The sequence below is a fragment of the Rhinopithecus bieti genome, unplaced genomic scaffold (assembly GCF_001698545.2).
Source record: "Rhinopithecus bieti isolate Rb0 unplaced genomic scaffold, ASM169854v2 scaffold_22, whole genome shotgun sequence".
In the NCBI taxonomy this organism is placed as follows: Eukaryota; Metazoa; Chordata; class Mammalia; order Primates; family Cercopithecidae; genus Rhinopithecus; species Rhinopithecus bieti.
The window spans coordinates 1,619,687-1,638,523 of NW_016803136.1; the positions used below are offsets into that span (position 1 = coordinate 1,619,687).

At 46.4% G+C, this 18,837-nt stretch overlaps 1 protein-coding gene across 4 annotated transcripts in view; it reads right to left on the minus strand.

Annotated features, from left to right (window-relative positions):
- The window catches only part of SMYD4 (SET and MYND domain containing 4), a 52,356-nt gene that overhangs the window by 17,491 nt on the left and 16,028 nt on the right, over positions 1–18,837 (minus strand). For all 4 annotated transcript variants that reach the window (XM_017866841.1, XM_017866855.1, XM_017866847.1 and 1 more), the window contains 2 exons: positions 12,851–12,940; positions 8,925–10,086 (listed from right to left, as the gene is read on the minus strand). In XM_017866841.1, the coding sequence (XP_017722330.1) occupies positions 8,925–10,086; positions 12,851–12,940 (1,252 nt within the window). The remainder of the gene's footprint in view (positions 1–8,924; positions 10,087–12,850; positions 12,941–18,837) is intronic.

Sequence of the window (18,837 nt, forward strand, 5' to 3'; positions counted from 1 at the left end):
AAATAAATAAATAAAAAGATAGATTTCTTCATTGCTAAAGAGTGAAAGCAATGGGCAGTGAATGGATGGGAAGTGGCAGGACACAGAAACCCAGTAAAACGTGTTATGACAGGAATCCAGATAGATCACGAAGGTACCATTCCCACTGAGACAGAGCCACCTGTCATGGTCTAGAAAATCATCACTGGCCAGTTCTGTCCCTTGAGAGAAGCCCTGGTGAGAGGTTTCTGGGGAACTCTGATTAAATAGGATTTATGCGAAGATAGTAACATACACTTTTATAGGTTTTTGTCAAAGTCTATCCTAGTTAACACTTTAATCCTTCGCCTGCACTGCTCATGAAACAGATGCTAATGAAATTCAACGAGAACACTAAATTGGGAGGCATCAGAACCCCGAAGAAATAATAAAAAGGGATATAATAAGGTTAGAAATATGAGCAGACTAAAACAAAATGAGATGAAATTTGAAAATGAAAGTGAACCTTGCTGGTGGGCGCGTAACAGTGGAACTTTCCTGGAGGGCAATTTTGCAAGATGTATCAAGTGCCTTAAAAAGGGTCACAGAAGGCCGGGTGCAGTGGCTCACGCCTGTAATCCCAGTACTTTGGGAGGCTGAGGTGGGAGGATCGCTTGAGCCCAGGACCTCAAGGTTACAGTGAGCTATGATAGCCCCACTGCACTCCAGCCTAAGTGACAGAGTGAGACCCTGTCAAAAAGAAAAAGAAAAAAAAGCCACTAATTGAAATTACAAAAGGAATACGTGGTAGTCAGAGAAAAATTTTAAAAATTGAACATTACAGAGAAAATGACAGTCACCTGTAATGCCATCACGCAGATATAACATGTTGTCTTTAAATCCTAACCTAAAATGCATTTTAGAATTAAAAATACAGGTCTGGCACGGTGGCTCACCCCTGTGATCCCAGCACTTTGGGAGGCCGAGGCAGGAGGATCACTTGAGCTCAGGAGTTTGAGACCAGCCTGGGCAATGTGGCAAAACCCTGTCTCTACAAAAAATAAAAAAGTTAGCCCGGTGTGGTGGTGCACACCTGAGCCCAGCTACCTGGGTGCCTGAGGAGGGAGGACCACTTGAAACCTGGAGGTCGAGGCTTCAGTGAGCTGAGATCGTGCCACTGCACTCCAGCCTGGGCAACAGAGACCCTGTCTCAAAAAACAAAAACAAAACTAAGAAAACAACTTGCTGCTGTGATAGGCCCACAAGAGTATCTGGTTTTAATTACTAGAGAGAGGTTAGAGAGTGACCATTTTCATGTATCACTATTTTATTTATCATTATCGATAAACAACATCGATCATGACTGATTTTGTATATCATTATCAATACAGTGCTTACGCATTTGTGCTTTTAACAGCTGTACTGAGGCCGGGCGCAGTGGCTCAAGCCTGCAATCCCAGCACTTTGGAAGGCTGAGACGGGCGGATCGCGAGGTCAGGAGATCGAGACCATCCTGGCTAACATGGTGAAACCCCGTCTCTACTAAAAAATACAAAAAACTAGCCGGGCGAGGTGGCGGGCGCCTGTAGTCCCAGTTACTTGGGAGGCTGAGGCAGGAGAATGGCGTAAAACCCGGGAGGCGGAGCTTGCAGTGAGCTGAGATCCGGCCACTGCACTCCAGCCCGGGTGACAGAGCGAGACTCCGTCTCAAAAAAAAAAAAAAAAAAAAAAAAAAAAAAACCAGCTGTACTGAGATAGAATCCGTCTACCATAAAATTCACTTACAGGTACGATTCAGTGCTTTTTTGGGGGGAAATTTACATGATTGGGCAAACAGGACCACAACCGGTTTTACATTTTCATTATTATGCACGTTTTTATTTTTATCTTGCTTTTCTTAGACAGGGTCTCACTCCGTTGCCCAGGCTGTCGTGCAATGGGCTGACCTCAGCTCACTGCGGCCTTGACCTCCTGGGCCCAAGTTGTCCTCCCACCTCAGACTCCTGAGTAGCTGCGACCACAAGCGCGCACCACCACGCTCAGCTAATTTTTGTAGACACAGTTTAGCCATGTTGCCCAGGGTGGTCTCTAACTCCTGGGCTCAAGTAATCCTCCCGCCTCAGCCTTTCAAAGTGCTGGGATTACAGGTGTGAGCCACTGTGCCTGGCCGCTATGCATATTTCTAAACGTTGATTTTAAGAACTGTATAGTTGCTAGAGATGTTCCCTCATTTTGTCCATTTACATCTTAATTTTTGTTTATGAGGTTTTTTCGGGGGGAGGTTGTTAAAACAATGACAATTTCATTTGTTCACAATTCTGTACCGCAGCAGTTTTGGCTCAGCTCAGTTGAATATTTTTTTTTTCCTGCTAGTTTTGCCTGGGGCTTACTCACATGCCTGCATTCCTGTGGCAGGTGGTCTTTTATCCTCAAGGCAGCCAGCCCAGGCTTGTTCACAGGGCTACAGTATCATTCCAAGACGGTGACAGTGGAGGCAATTAAGGCTTAGACTCCAAAGTTACATAATGTCACTTCTGTCTATTGGTCAAAGCAACTTACAGAGCTAGCCCAGATTCAAGGGAAGGGGAAAAAAAAAAACTCCACTTTTTAACAAGAGAAGCAGCAATGTCAAGCTGCAAAGAGGCAACTTACAGGGATGGGAGAAATTGTGGTCATGTTTGCAAACAGCCTTCCCCAGAGGCTCTAAGGCTTATCCAATCTCATCATGTCCATGATGACACTGAGATACACAGAAGTTCAGCAGATTAGGTCTTCTGCCTCTCAGTGTGGTGTTGTTTTTTTTTTTTTTTGAGATGAAGTTTCGCTCTTGTTGCCCAGGCTGGAGTGCAGTGGTGTGATCTCGGCTCACTGCAACCTCCGCCTCCCGGATTCAAGCGATTCTCCTGCCTTGGCCTCCTGAGTAGCTGGGACTACAGGTGCCCTCCACCTCGCCTGGCTAATTTTGTGTATTTTTAGTAGAGACAGGGTTTCACTGTGTTAGCCAGGATGGTCTCCATCTCCTGATCTTGTGATCCGCGCCTCGGCCTCCCAAAATGCTGGGATTACAGGAGTGAGCCACCGCGCCCGGCCAACAAGCTGTTCTTCTGTTGTTGTTCCCAGTGGTGGGGTCTTGCTGTGTTCTCCAGGCTGGTCTCAAACTCCAGGGCTCAAGTGTTCCTCCCGCCTCAGCCTCCTCTCTATCCATACAGAGAGAGAGACTTGCTCTGTCGCCCTGACTGGCGAGCAATGGTGCAAGCTCAGCTCACTGCAACCTCCACCTTCCAGGTTCAAGCAATTCTCCTGCCTCAGCCTCCCGAGTAGGTGGGATTACAGGCACCTGCCATCACGCCCGGCTAATTTTTGTATTTTTAGTAGAGATGGGGTTTCACCATGTTGGCCAGGCTGGTCTCAAACTCCTGACCTCAGGTGATCCGCCCGCCTCAGCCTCCCAAAGTGTTGGGATTACAGGTGTGAGCCACCGTGCCTGGCCTGTTGAGACAGGGTCTCACTCTGTCAACCAAGATAGAGTGCAATGGCACCATCATAGCTTACTGCAGCCTTGACTTCCTGACTCTACAGATCTTCCCACCTTGGCTTCCTGAGTGGCTGAGACCACAGGCGTGTGCCACCGTGCCCAGCTAATTTTTAAACTTTTTTTGTAGAGATGGGCTCTTGCTGTGTTTCCAAGACTGGTCTCCAACTCCTGGGCTCAAGCGATTCTCCCACCTCAGTCTCCCAAAGTGCTGGGATTGCAGCCGTGAGCCACTGTGCTCGGCTTTGATCCGTTCTTGAGAGATGTTTCTTTTCTTTTTTTGAATTGTGGTTCAATATGTTCCTTAAAAGTTTTAAAGAATTCACATGGAAACAAATGGATCTGGCTTATTTTTATGGAAATATTTTGCTAACTTGACTCTTCTATAATTACCGGTTTTTTAAAGTGCTTTCCTCTTTCTGGGACAATTTAGGCAATTTTTTTTTTCCTTTTTAAAAATTATTATTATTTTTTAACAAACAGGGTCTCAACGTGTTGCCCAGGCTGGTCTCGAACTCCTGGACTCAGGCAATTCTCCCACCTTGGCCTTCCAAAATGGTGAGATTACAGGAGTGAGCCCCCATGCCTGGTTTTTTTTTTTTTTTTTTTTTCCCGAGACGGGGTCTCGCTCTGTCGCCCAGGCTGGAGTGCAGTGGCCGGATCTCGGCTCACTGCAAGCTCCGCCTCCCGGGTTTACGCCATTCTCCTGCCTCAGCCTCCCGAGTAGCTGGGACTATAGGCGCCCACCACCTCGCCCGGCTAGTTTTTCATATTTTTTAGTAGAGATGGGGTTTCACCGTGTTAGCCAGGATGGTCTCGATCTGACCTCGTGATCCGCCCGTCTCGGCCTCCCAAAGTGCTGGGATTACAGGCTTGAGCCACCGCGCCCGGGTTTTTTTTTTTTTTTTTTTTAATTTAATCCCAAGAGGGGATCTTGCTCTGACGCCCAGGCTGGGGTCCAGTGGCACGGTCACAGCTCACTGCAGCCCTGAACGCGGGCTCAAGCCATCCTCCCAGGCCAACCTCCTGAGTAGCTGGGACGACGGGTTCATGCCACCATGACTGGCCTTTTTACTTTACGTTTTGTAGAGATGGGGTTCTCACTCTCTTTCCCAGACTGATCTCAAACTTGTAGCTTCAAGTGATCCTCCTTCCTCAATTCCTAAACTATTGGGATTACAGGTGTGAGCCACAGTGCCGGCCTGGTTTTTTTTTTTTTTTTTTTTGAGACGGAGTCTTGCTCTGACGCCCAGGCAGGATTGCAGTGGCGTGATCGCGACTCACTGCAACCTCCGCTTTCCGGGTTCAAGTAATTCTCCTGTCTCAGCCTCCCAAGTAGCTGGGACTACAGGTGCATGCCACCATGCCTGGCTAATTTTTGTACTTTTAGTAGAGACGGGGTTTCACCATGTTGCCCAGGATGTTCTCAAACTCCTCACCTCAGGTGATCCACCAGCCTTGGCCTTCCAAAGTGCTGGGATTACAGGCATGACTGTGCCTGGCCTGTGAGCTGTTTTATTTTTTTTTAAATGTTTTCTGCTAGAACTATGGGAAAGGTATACAATCATTTTAAAATTTAATCGTATAATAGGACCACTGTGTAAGTATTTTTAATGTTAAAAAATCAGAAAAGTTCAAATAAGAGAGTAGCAATCACCTGTATTTCCACTTTCAGAATTAATCACTGTTCAGATTTTGGTATTTTTGCTTCTACTGTTTCTTCTCTATACATACATATTTTAAAAACATTACATAAACAATAAATTACACATAAAACATTAGTACCTCATAAAGCCAATGTTTCCAAACCACTTTCCATGACCCCAAGTAGCCAGTATTATAATACGTATCTATCCAGTTTTTTTTTTTTCCCTGAGACAGAGTCTCACTGTCACCCAGGCAGGAGTGCAGTGGCGCGATCTCAGCTCACTGCAAGCTCCGCCTCCCGGGTTTATGCCATTCTCCTGCCTCAGCCTCCTGAGTAGCTGGGAGTACAGGCGCCCGCCACCACGCCCGGCTAGTTTTTTTTTCCTTGTATTTTTTAGTAGAGACGGGGTTTCACCGCGTTAGCCAGGATGGTCTCGATCTCCTGACCTCGTGATCCGCCCGTCTCGGCCTCCCAAAGTGCTGGGATTACAGGCATGAGCCACCGCGCCTGGCCTCTACCCAGTTTTTATTAGCCACAGAATAAACATGTATTTTCCTTTTTTTTTGAGACAGGGTCTGTCTCTGTTGCCCAGGCCCTAAGTACAGCGGTGCAACTCATGTCTCAAGGAAGCCTCCAACTCCTAGGCTCAAGCGATCCTCCCGCCTCAGCTTCCCAAGTAGCTGGGACCACAGGCACACGCCACCATGCCTGGCTTTTTTTTTTTTTGAGATGGGATCTTGATACGTGGCCTAGTATGGTCTCAAATTCCTCGGCTCAAGCAATCTGCCCACCTCAGCCACCCAAAGTGCTGGGATTAAAGGCGTGAGCCGCTGCGGCTGGCTTCAGGTATTCTTTTTTATTTGAGACGGAGTCTTGCTTTGTCGCCCAGGCTGGAGTGCAGTGGCACGATCTCAGCTCACTGCAAGCTCCGCCTCCCGGGTTCACACCATTCTCCTGCCTCAGCCTCCCGAGTTGCTGGGACTACAGGTGCGTGCCACCATGCCCAGCTAATTTTTTTATTTTTAGTAGAGATGGCGTTTCACCATGTTGGCCAGGATGGTCTCTATCTCTTGACCTCATGATCTGCCCGCCTCGGCCTCCCAAAGTGCTGGGATAATAGGTATGAGCCACCGCACCCGGCCCTATTAAGTATTTTAAAGGCAAGACATGGAATCAAGAGTTGGTAACTTTCTGCCATTTAATCGGGAAGCCCCATATATTTTTATGTTCAGAAAAACAGAACAAAATAAGTATATTAAAAAATGCAAGTGAGTGTACCCAAAGGATAACATAATTCTGGAAGAACACTCAACAGCTGTATTTTAGATGGTAGCAATGGCTCAAAGAAGCAAGAGAGGGCAGAGGAGAATACAGGCCAACTTGAAATGTGATTCAGTAGTTTCATGGGACCAGGCCAGTCCTATTTTTACACATTCCATGTGCTTCAGGATGGGGAAGAGAATCTTGGCCAAAACATGTCTGCTGAGATACCTATATTCCATATAACTTGCCTCCTGAATTAAACATAAACATGCACATTAAAATAGGCTGACAAATTCTAGATGACCTAATGTGAGCAGATCAAATGAGTTAAGCATGTAGAGTTCAGTGAAGCCACGTTTAATATTCATCTGTCTATAAAAACTCGGTTTAGCTAACACCTGGCTTCCTCCCTCTCAAGAGAGTTAATCGAAAAAATTAAGTATAATGAATGGATTGAGTCAAAAAACATTTTCTGCTAAAATGAAGATCATAAAATAGAAAGACTGCAAATGCCGCTTTTCTAATAATAGCTGTATCTGTTGTCAGTACAGTCACAGTGGAGATGTCAAGCTGGATCATGATTCTCGGCACATCCAAGCTTCCCATCTATCTTTTTTTTTTTTTGAGAAGGAGTCTGGCTCTGTCTCCCAGGTTGGAGTGCGGTGGTGTGATCTCAGCTCACTACAAGCCCCGCCTCCCAGGTTCACGCCATTCTCCTGCCTCAGCCTCCCCAGTAACTGGGACTACAGGCGCCCGCCACCGCGCCTGGCTAATTTTTCATATTTTTTAGTAGAGACGGGGTTTCACGGTGTTAGCCAGGATGGTCTGGATCTCCTGACCTCGTGATCCGCTCGCCTCAGCCTCCCAAGGTGCTGGGATTACAGGCTTGAGCCACCACGCCCGGCCCCCATCTATCTTTACTTTTTTTTTTTTTTTTTTTTTTTTTTTGTTTCTTGAGAGGATCTCGCTCTGTCGCCCAGCTGGAGTGCAGTGGCCGGATCTCAGCCACTGCAAGCTCCGCCTCCCGGTCACGGCCATTCTCCTTCCTCCACCTCCCAAGTAGCTGATTACAAGGCGCACACCACTGTACCTGGTCTAATTTTGTATTCTGTCATCGTTGCCCAGGCTAGTCTCGAACTCTGAGCTCAAGATAAGTTATGTGGCCCACCTCGGCCCCCAAAGTGCTGGGATTCAGGCGTAGCCACTGTGTCAGGCCTTTGTCGTATGTTTACCTTATAACAAACTTGCTATTACTGTTAAGACAGTTTCCTTCATAACCAAAAAATTTCAGTTGAGTGCAATGGCTCACACCTGTAATCCCAGCACTTGGGAGGCTGAGACGGAGGACTGCTTGAGCCCAGAGTTCGAAGGACCAGTCTGGGCCACATTAGCAAGCACTATCTCTATTAAAAACATTTAAAAGCCGGGAGAGGTGGCTCATGCCTATAATCTCAGCACTTGTTGAGGCCAATAAACAGTTGGATCCATCTGAAGCCAGGAGTCAAGTCCCCACCTCACCAACATGGCAAAAAGCCCCGTTCAACTAACAACACGAAAAAATTTGCCAGGGTGTGGTTAGGCGTGGTTCTTCAGTACTTTGGGAGCTGAGCATGAAATCATTTGAACCTGGGAGGTGGAGGTTGCCAGTAAGCCAAGATTGCACCCCTGCACACACGTCTGGAGAGAGCAAGAGCTCTGTCTCAAAAAAAAAAAAAAAAAAAAAAAAAAAAAAAATTTTTGTCAGCAATATGAAACTTTTAAAGAATTATTTTATTTATTTATTTATTTATTTATTATTTATTTATTTATTTTTTTGAGACAGAGTCTGGCTCTGTCACCCCCCCAGCTGACTGCAGTGGCCGGATCTCAGCTCACGCCAAGCTCCACCTCCCGCCCAGGGTTCCCGCTATTCTCCTGCCTCAGCCTCCCGGAGTAGCTGGACTACGTAGGCGCCCGTCACCACGGCCCAGTAGTTTTTTGTATTTTTTTTTAGTAGAGATGGTGGTTCACCGTGTTAGCCAGGATGGCTCGCTCGATCTCTCCAACCTCATATCCCCGTCTCGGCCTCCAAAGTGCTGGGATACAGGCTGACCACCGCGTCCCGGCCTAAAAGAATTTTACAAACATAGCTTTACACAACTCTGTAAAGTTAGCTAGTATACAACTACCCATTTTACATAGGAGACACTGGGGCAGAACGGGATCAAATTTTTTTTTTTTTTTTTTTTTTTTTTTTGAGATGGAGTCTCACTCTGTTGCCAGGCTGGAGTGCAGTGGTGCAATCTCGGCTCACTGCAACCTCCACCTCCCGGGTTCAGGTGATTCTCCTGTCTCACCCTCCCGAGTAGCTGGGACTACAGGTGTGCACCACCACGCCCAGCTAATTTTTTTAAATTTTATTTTTAGTAGAGACAGGGTTTCACCACGTTGGCCAGGATGGTCTTGATCTCTGGACCTTGCGATCTGCCCACTTACCTGTGTGTTGTACGGTGGTCATCACCTGAGCGTCAGTGTCCCTCTTACCTGTGTGTTGTATGGTGGTTATCGCCTGAGCATTACACTGCAGCTGTAACATGTGTCTCAGCATTGCCACTCCCCAGATAGTCACATCGGGACACAACTCAGGTGTCACTGCTGCTGTAAGCTGAGAGGAGTTCACACCTGTTGGGATGGCCTGTGAACTGGCTGCTTCTAGCTGCCTGCACAGTACAGAAGCACAGAGAGCACAGAGGAATTTGTGCTCTGGGCTATGGTTTTCAGTATGGGGCAAAAGGTTGAAGACAGCATTATAATTACTATCATACTTCCCATTAGCATCGCATCCAGGAATCGGGGTTTCAACCCTGTTGCCATTTTTCTCACTCTCTCCTCGGCCACAATTAAGTGTCTTGACCTGATTGTTGCTTTCTGGTAAACAGATGTCCTTGTTACTAATCTTGACACAAAGCTTCTTTACGATTTTGCGAACATCCTCAAATCCCACCACAAGAGTCAACCTCAGGGCAATGTGGCAAAAGACACCCAGTGTGAGCAGCAGCGCCCCCAGAGGACATTCTGTCCTGTGGTAGAGCTCCCAGGCCTGCTGCAAACACTCCTGGCTGCAATACTTGGCATAACTGCATCCGTCACACGGAACTGTGGCCAAAGTGTGCTTCAAACATCGGTGACAATAGAGGTCCCCATTGGTGACTCTGGTGTCCCATTGGCTGTCTAGGCCGTGATGCGGTGGTGGCAGTTCTCCTGGGTTGAGAACACTCACAAAAGCATCCTCCTTCACCAGGAGCTCTCCTGGGAGAATATCTTTCGTGGCAACGAGATAGCGACCTTTTAAAGGATCTATGCACAAGCCGACGGATGATGAAGCATTGGAAAGTTGTTCATTCTCTCCCCCGAGCGCCACATCCTCAAGGGTTTTTGCCAGAGTTGCTGGGAAGGTTTCTGTGAGATTCTCCTTTTCCTGTACCTTCATTTTCAGATGATGGAGGTTTCTCTGCAGAGTCTGAGGGGGAACATCTGCTAGGGTTGGTGTGGGTGTGAAGTTCCTTTCAAGATCACCGATGGTCTGGCTTGCCTCCTGTAGTCTCCCCAGGGCCACCAGACATTCTGCTTTACGTAACATGATCTTGGGCTGCAGTCTTTCTGGATAGCCATGCGTCTGTGCTCTGATAATGTCTTTAAGACATGTCTGAAAACAGAAAGAAAATCCCACAATGACCCTTGGTCCCTAGTCTTCAATGTTTACTGAAAGTATTTCCAAAAATCTATAGGAAAGTTAAGGATTATTAAAAATGGAACAATTACAACCACATGATTATTTAGATCATATAGTTCTGTGTGATCCTTTCAGTGATTAGCAATACTTGTTGAGGATATTGGTATGCTTAATGTTCTTGGATTAAATATTTCTATTTTTCAAGGAAAAAAAGTCTTCTGGGTAGAAGAATTATAGTATGGTGACTAAGAGGCAGGCTTTGGAAAAAAAAAAAAAGAGGCAGGCTTTGAGTCCAAGCAGACAGCATTCAAATACACTCTGCCAGCCGGGCATGGTGGCTCACGCCTGTAATCCCAGCACTTTAGGAGGCCGAGGTGGGCAGATCACAACGTCAGGTGATCAAGACCATCTTGGCCAACACAATGAAACCCCGTCTCTACTAAAAATACAAAAAATGAGCCAGGCGTGGTAGCATGCACCTGTAGTCCCAGCTACTCAGGAGGCTGAGGCAGGAGAATCGCTTAAACCCGGGAGGCCGAGGTTGCAGCGAGCCGAGATCACACCACTGCACTCCAGCCTGGGTGACAGCGAGACTCTGTCTCACTCACAAACAAAGAAACAAACACACTCTGCCTCTTACTAGCCACATGACCTTGTGCAATCGACTTAATTTCTCAGTGTCTTAATTTTATCTAAAAAACAGGGATAATATCTCCCAGTGTTGTTTTAAGGATAAAAGGAAATAATGTATCTCACATGCCAAAAAGAGCACCTGGAACACAGTGCATGCTCAATAAATGATAATCATTATTATAAGAAGAAAAACATTTGGGCATGGTGGCTCACGCCTGTAATCCCAGCATTATGGGAGACTGAGGTGGGAGGATCACTTGAGTCCAGGAGTTCGAGACCAACCTGGACAACATAGATGAGACCCTGGGCTCTACAAAAAATTGAAAAATTAGCCAGGCCTGGCGGCACAGGCCTATAGTCCTAGCTACTCAGGAGACTAAAGCAGGAAGATTGCTTGAGCCCAGGAGTTCGAGATTACAGTTATCTATGATCGAGTCACTGCACTCCAACCTGGGTGACAGAGACCCTGTCTCAAAAAAAAAAAAAAAAAAAAAAGAAAAAGGAAAATAGAAACAATCAGTATAGAAAAGTTATAAAGGGTGGCCGAGCGCGGTGGCTCAAGCCTGTAATCCCAGCACTCTGGGAGGCCGAGATGGGCAGATCACGAGGTCAGGAGATCGAGACCATCCTGGCTAACACGGTGAAACCCCGTCTCTACTAAAATATATAAAAAACTAGCCAGGCGTGGTGGCGGGCGCCTGTAGTCCCACCTACTTGGGAGGCTGAGGCAGGAGAATGGTGTAAACCCGGGAGGCAGAGCTTGCAGTGAGATGAGATCCAGCCACTGCACTCCAGCCTGGGTGACAGAGCGAGACTCCGTCTCAAAAAAAAAAAACAAAAAACAACAAACAAGAAAAGTTATAAAGGGTTAAATGTATTGGAAATACATTAAATGTTCTTCTTCCTAATCATTGGCCTCAGTAGTCCAGGTCTTTGTTGCTTAGGGTCTAGAGTTAGATTCCTGCTTTTCTCTTTTAGTCTGAAGGGCAGTTAAATGTGGACCTCTTACTATTCCAATAGTTCTCAACTCTAGGGTATAATTTGAATTTTTGTAGAATTCTGAAACAGATGTATCAAAATGGCATTTTAGAGCTTGTCCTTAGACTTCTCTTTTTTTTTTTCTGTATTTTTTTTTAGTAGAGACGGGGTTTCACCGTGTTAGCCAGGATGGTCTCGATCTCCTGACCTTGTGATCCGCCCGTCTTGGCCTCCCAAAGTGCTGGGATTACAGGCTTGAGCCACCACGCCCGGCGAGATGAGGTTTCACCGTGTTAGCCAGGATGGTCTCGATCTCCTGACCTTGTGATCCACCCGTCTCGGCCTCCCAAAGTGCTGGGATTACAGGCTTGAGCCACTGCGCCCAGCCTTATGTATATATATTTTTTGAGACGGAGTCTCGCTCTGTCGCCCAGGCTGCAGTGCAGTGGTGCAATCTGGGCTCACTACAACCTCCGCCTCCCAGGTTCAAACAATACTCCTCCCTCAGCCTCCCGAGTAGCTGGGACTATAGGTGCCTGCCACCACGCCCAGTTCATTTTTGTATTTTTAGTAGAGATGGGGTTTCACCATGTTAGCCAGGATGGTCTCGAACTCCAGACCTCGTGATCCGCCTGCCTTGGCCTCCCAAAGTGCTGGGATTGCAGGTGTGAGCTACCGTGTCTGGCCTTGTACATTTTTTTGAGATAGAGTCTCACTCTGTCACCCAGGCTGGAGTGCAGTGGCGTGATCTTGGCTCACTGTAACCTCCACCTCCTGAGTGATTCTCCTGCCTCAGCCTCCTTAGTAGCTGGGAGTACACTACACTACACTCGGCTAATTTTTATCCCTGTTATTTCTAGTAGAGATGGGATTTCACCGTGTTTGGCCAGGCTGGTCTTGAATTCTTGACCTCAGGTGATCTGCCCGCCTTGACCTCCCAAAGTGCTGAAATTACAGGTGTGAGCGCCCAACCCAACTTTAGGTAGATGCTAATGTGCTTCCAATTCAACCAACAGCAGCATGACCTGATTTGAGTGCTCCATGGAAGAAGCAGAGATGAAGGTCTAGTCCTCCAGTGAAGGCCCTCCGGATCCTCTCCGTGCACACCAGGTATCCGGATACTCACCTCGTACTGATCCAGGTGGAAGAGGGCTGCCGAGCGGTTAGCATAGCACAGCGACATGTCCTCAGTGTTAGGCCTTGAATGTGACACTCCCTGCAAAACAATGAACTGGTTAAAGGTATAAATGGAAACTAGCATCTCTAAAGTACATTTTTCAGATATTACGGGCTCTAGTACCAAAGACTGTGTGAAACTGGGAAAGTTACTGAACCTTTTTGTGCTTCAGCTTACGTTTTAACTACCTGAGAGCAAAGCTGTGAAGAGCAAGTGAGGACATCAGTATTAAAAGCACTTTGTCAGATACAGCTTCAACCACAAACAACACTGAAGGTGAAAGAAACTGAGGGAAATACCTGCAAGCATAATATCCCATTTCCTGACTATAACAAAGGGTGGGTAGCACACATAGAAATTCACACAAGGAGAAACATAAATAGTTACAGAAAACAAATGATTAATTCACATATGGATAGCCAAATAGATGAAAATGAATGCAAAAAAAGGGATACTAGGCTGGGCGTCGGGGCTCACATCTATAATTCCAGGCTGAGGCAGGTGGATCACTTGAGGCCAGGAGCTCGAGACCAGCCTGACCAACATGGCAAAATCCTGTCTCTACTAAAAATATAAAAAAATAGCAGGGCATGGTAATGTCTGCCTGCAATCCCGGCTACTTGGGAGGCAGAGGCATGAGAATGGCTTGAACCTGGGAGGTGGAGGTTGCAGTGAGCTGAGATAGTGCCTGAATGACAGAGCTAGACGGTCACAAACAGACAAACAAACAAACAAAAAAGAGTACTTTTTTCTATCATCAAATTGGCAAGGATTAATAATAACTATAAATATGGTTCTCAAGTAAAGGTAGGAAAGATGGTGAGTATTCAATAAAAGTACTGGGATAAGACCTGATGCGGTGGCTCAGGCCTGCAATCTCAGCACTTTGGGAGGTTGAGGCAGGTGGATCACTTGAGGCCAGGAGTTCGGGACCAGCCTGACCAACATGACAAAAACCCATCTCTACTAAGAAAAATACAAAAATTAGCCGGGCGTGGTGGCGCACGCCTGTAATCCCAGTTACTTGGGTGGGTGAGGCAGAAGAATTGCTTGGATTCAGGAGGCAGAGGTTGTGGGGAGCTGAGATCATACCACTGCACTCCAGCCTCTGTCTCAAAAAAAAAAAAAAAAAATCATAATAAAATAAATACATATATATGGATAAGAAGGTAGACAATGAGCAAAATAAAGTGATAAATCTTTCATTGGATAAATTCCAAATATATCAAATTCTAGACGGAGTCTCGCTCTGTCACCCAGGCTGGAGTGCTGTGGCCGGATCTCAGCTCACTGCAAGCTCCGCCTCCCGGGTTCACGCCATTCTCCTGTCTCAGCCTCCCGGGTAGCTGGGACTACAGGCGCCGCCACGTCGCCCGGCTAGTTTTTTGTAGTTTTTAGTAGAGACGGGGTTTCACCGTGTTAGCCAGGATGGTCTCGATCTCCTGACCTCGTGATCCGCCCGTCTCGGCCTCCCAAAGTGCTGGGATTACAGGCTTGAGCCACCGCGCCCGGCCATATATCAAATTCTTAACGTAAAAACAAAGCAACAGGAGCACTGGAAGAACTGTAGAAAGCATGCAAAGTAATGCTGGAAGAATCTCTATGACACAAAACCCAGAGGCCATAAAAGGTTAATAAACTTGACCACCTGAAAATAAACAATATCTTCACACCAAAAACAAATACAAGCAAAAGGCAAACACTGAACTGGAAAAAATATCTGCAATTCATATTATAGGCAAAGAGCTAATTTCTTTACTTTGTCAAGATTTCCTACAGATCACTAAGATGACAACCAATAAATCAACAGGAAAATGGGCACCGGTATGGACAGTTCTCACAGGAAATAAAAATGGCTTTTAAATATGTGAAAAAAAATGCTCAGCCTCATACAATCAATAAAATGCAAATTAAAACTGTACAGAAAGGCCATTTTTTACCTATCAGGCAAAGCAAAATAAAATTGATGGCACAGAGTTGGTCAAGGAGTGGGATAATGGACATTCTCATTATGCAGTTAGTGGGGGTGTACACTGGTTTCATAATTACCGAGGGTAATTTAGCAATATATGTCAAAATTCTACATGTATATATATCTTACATACATATAAAATATCCATTGACCCAGCAATTCCCCTTCTAGGAATTAATCCTACAGATACAATCATTTATCATACAGTTATATACGAAAAATGACATTCATGCAAGGGTTTTTTTCTTTTTCTGAGGCAGAGTCTCTCTTTGTTGTCCAGGCTGAAGTGCAGTGGGGCGATCTCAGCTTGCTGCAGCCTCCGCCTCCTGCGTTCCAAGTGATTCTCCTGCCTCAGCCTCCCAAGTAGCTAGGGTTACAGGCACGTGCCACCATGCCCAGTTTATTTTTGTATTTTTAGTAGAGACGGGGTTTCACCACGTTGGCCAGGCTGGTCTTGAACTCCTGACCTTAGGGGATCCACCCGTCTCGGCCTCCCAAAGTGCTGGGATTACAGGTGTGAGCCACCGCGCCTGGTCCTGTGCAAAGTTTCTCATCACAGAATTGTTTGAAATAGCAAAAGAGAGGAAACAAGCATTGATCCACAGGATACTGGTTACATAAATTGATACACCCATTTAATGGAACACCATGTAGCCATAACAAAGAATGAGGACACTCTTTTTTTTTGAGACAGAGTTTTGTTCTTTCGCCCAGGCTAGAGTGAAGTGGCGTGTTCTTGGCTCACTAAAACTTCCGCGCACCTCCCCCACCCCACCCCCCACACTGGGGTTCAAGCAATTCTCCTCTCTCAGCCTCCCGAGTAGCTGGGATTATAGGCGCATGCCCCACCACGCCCAGCTAATTTTTGTATTTTTAGTAGAGACAGGGTTTCGCCCTGTGGGCCAGGCTGGTCTTGAACTCCTGACCTTAGGTGATCCATCTGCCTCGGCCTCCCAAAGTGCTAGGATTATGGGTGCAAGCCACCGTGCCCGGCCTGAGGACGCTCTTTATGTACTGAAATGGAATGATCTTTAAACTATTACTGTTAAGTGGACAAGGCATGATGCTGAATAATATGTGCAGAATGTTACGGATGTAAAAACACGGTGTGTGTGCAGGAGTGAAAGGCTGTATTTGCACACGTCTGGAGTACGCTCTGGAAATATACTCAACGGTGCTAGTTTATGGGAATAGAAAATCACGTGGTCAGGGGACAGGAGAGGCAGACGACACTGTACACTCTTGCACTTTTAAAATCTACGTGAACAGATTCTCTACTCACAAATAAACCGATATAATATTAAAACTGTAATCATCACAACCAGTACTGCTTGGGATATGGAGAAATGAACATTCCCATACTCCGCCAGGAGGGATGTTAACTAGTTCTTTCCTGGAGAACAATTCGGCATCAAGTACCAAAGGCCTAAAAAAATACATTCCTTCTGCCCCAGCAATTACCCTTCTATGAATTTACCCTAAGCAAGCAATCAGATATATACAAATATTTACATAGAAAGATGCTCATTGCAGTGTTATGATCCCGAACAATTTGCCAACATTAGGAGATGTGAAATCAAGTACGGCTTTTTCTCTATCATGGAACACTAAGCCAGCCGTAAAGCATCATGTTCCAGCGGAAAATTTAATAACGTGAGAAAATGGGCACAATCAACTGTCGAGGGAAAAAAGCAGGTCACAAAACAGAAGGGGCAGCTTTATCCCAATTTTGTAAAACATATTTTCAGAGGAAAAGTCTGGCTGGATGGATGTAAGCAAAAATGTTAACAGTGCCTATCACAGGTTATGAGATTTTTTTTCCTCTTTGTGCTTCTCTGCACTTTTCGAAGTAAACATATATTGCTTTTACAATCAGATAAAAACAACAAATATTTTTACAAAGAAAATAGCAGCTTTCTAGAAAATTGCAGAGCACCATAATCACCAATATACTGGCTTCATGAAATAGGAAGGCTCATCTCCCTCCGCAGTCAGAGCAAACCTTAACTTTTTTCTCTGGCTTCGGTTTTTATTTTCCCTGTTTTCCTTGAAGAACTTCCCATGTGGTCACATTTATGATGCACATACATAAAGTTGAAGAGATTAGCTCTGAAAAAAGAACTATTAAGCCATTTATCACTGGATCATTACACCTAACGGACTTTAATCCCTCAGCAATCACTAAAGCTTACATTATTTAGCTGAATACTTTATTATAACACTACAAAGCAGGGATTTTATCAGCTGTAGAAGCTGCTGTTGTAGGTGTGATCGTTTTTGGAAAATTAATCCCAAACTGCAAGCACGTTCAAGCATAAACCCGTTAAAGATTCAGAGTAGGATGTACACCCTTCAAATGAAAAAATGGTTTGTTTTGAACAGAGACAGGGCCTCGCTGTGTTGCCTAGGCCTGCCTTGAACTCCTGGGCTCAGGCGATCCTCCCGCCTGGGTCTCCTAACGTGTTGGAATTACATGAGTGAGCCACTGTGCCCAGCCTACCCTTCAAATTTAAACTTACTCTTTTAATATCCAAGGTCACAGAACGGGTGCAAGAGATTGATACGTTCCTGCTTTAAGCCCATGTAAGTCTCTTAAAAGCTATGGAAGGAAGTTGCTCAAGGGATCTTGTTCCAGTTCTTACTATGAAAGCAGGACAACAAGACTCATTTATACATTATTGTATAGATGAGGTCTTGTTATGTTGCCCAGGCTGGTCTTGAACTCCTGGGCTTAAGCAATCCTCTTGCCTCAGCCTCCCAAAGGGCTGGGATTACAGGTGTGAGCCACTGTGCCCGGCCAAGAGTAACAGATGACTGATTCCATCAAGCTAACAGTCTCATCACACATTCAGATAAAAGTGGCATGCAGTTCAACAGGGGCTGACAGACATGGGCAAGGCAGGCGAGGGGCCAGTAAGCTTACCGCTACAAGGTATGGGAAGGAATATGAACACAGAAGTTTCTTGAATAAATTCAGAACACATAAATTACCTTTTTTTTTTTTTTTGAGGCAGGGTCTCACTCTGTCACCAGGCTAGTGCAGTGGCACAATCACAGCTCACTGAAGCCTGGAACTCCTGGTCTCAGTGACCCTCCTGCCTCAGCCTCCTGAGTAGCTGGGACTGATATGGTAGGTCGGCAGGGAATGCTGCATAAAGGCGGGTCCCTGGCTAGGGCTTCACCCTCCGGCCGTGCCCACTGACCTAGGTGAGGACAGGCACTCCTGCCTTCGCGCCTGAATGCTGCATTTTCCAAGACCACCCTGGTCTGCCACGCCCCCAGCCTGGGCCTATAAAAACCCAAGACCCCAGCAGGCAGACACATAAGCAGCTGGACATTGTCAGGAGTATGCCGGCAGAAGAGCAGCCGACAGGCACCAGCATGCCATCGACCAGTGGCAGAACGACACAGCGTTTGGCCACAGCAGTTGGAGAAGAGTTGGGTCGCTGAGTGGCCGGACTCCAGGGGAAAACCATCTCCCTTCTGGCTCCCCAACCTGCTGCGAGCTACTTCTACTCAGTAAAACCCTACACTCATTCTGCAAGCCGATGCATGATCTGATTCTTCCCGTACACCAAGGCAAGAAGCCGGGATACAGGAAATCCTCTATCCTTGTGACAAGGTGGCGAGCCTAACTGAGCTGGTCAACACAAGCCGCCTAGAGACAGCAAATTAAAATAGCACCACGGAACACACCCCCACTGTGGCTTCAACTGTAATCATTCAACCCTAGACACCGCCCTGGGGTCGGAGCCCCACAGCCTGCCCGTCTATGTGCTCCCCTAGAGGCTTGAGCAGCAGAGCACTGAAGAAGCGAGCCACACCTCCACTGCACGCCCTGCGAGGGGAACAAGGGGACCCTTCCCGTTTCAGGACCACAGACGCATACCACCACCAGTCAGGCTAATTTAAAAATTTTTTTTTGTGGCCGGGCGCGGTGGCTCAAGCCTGTAATCCCAGTACT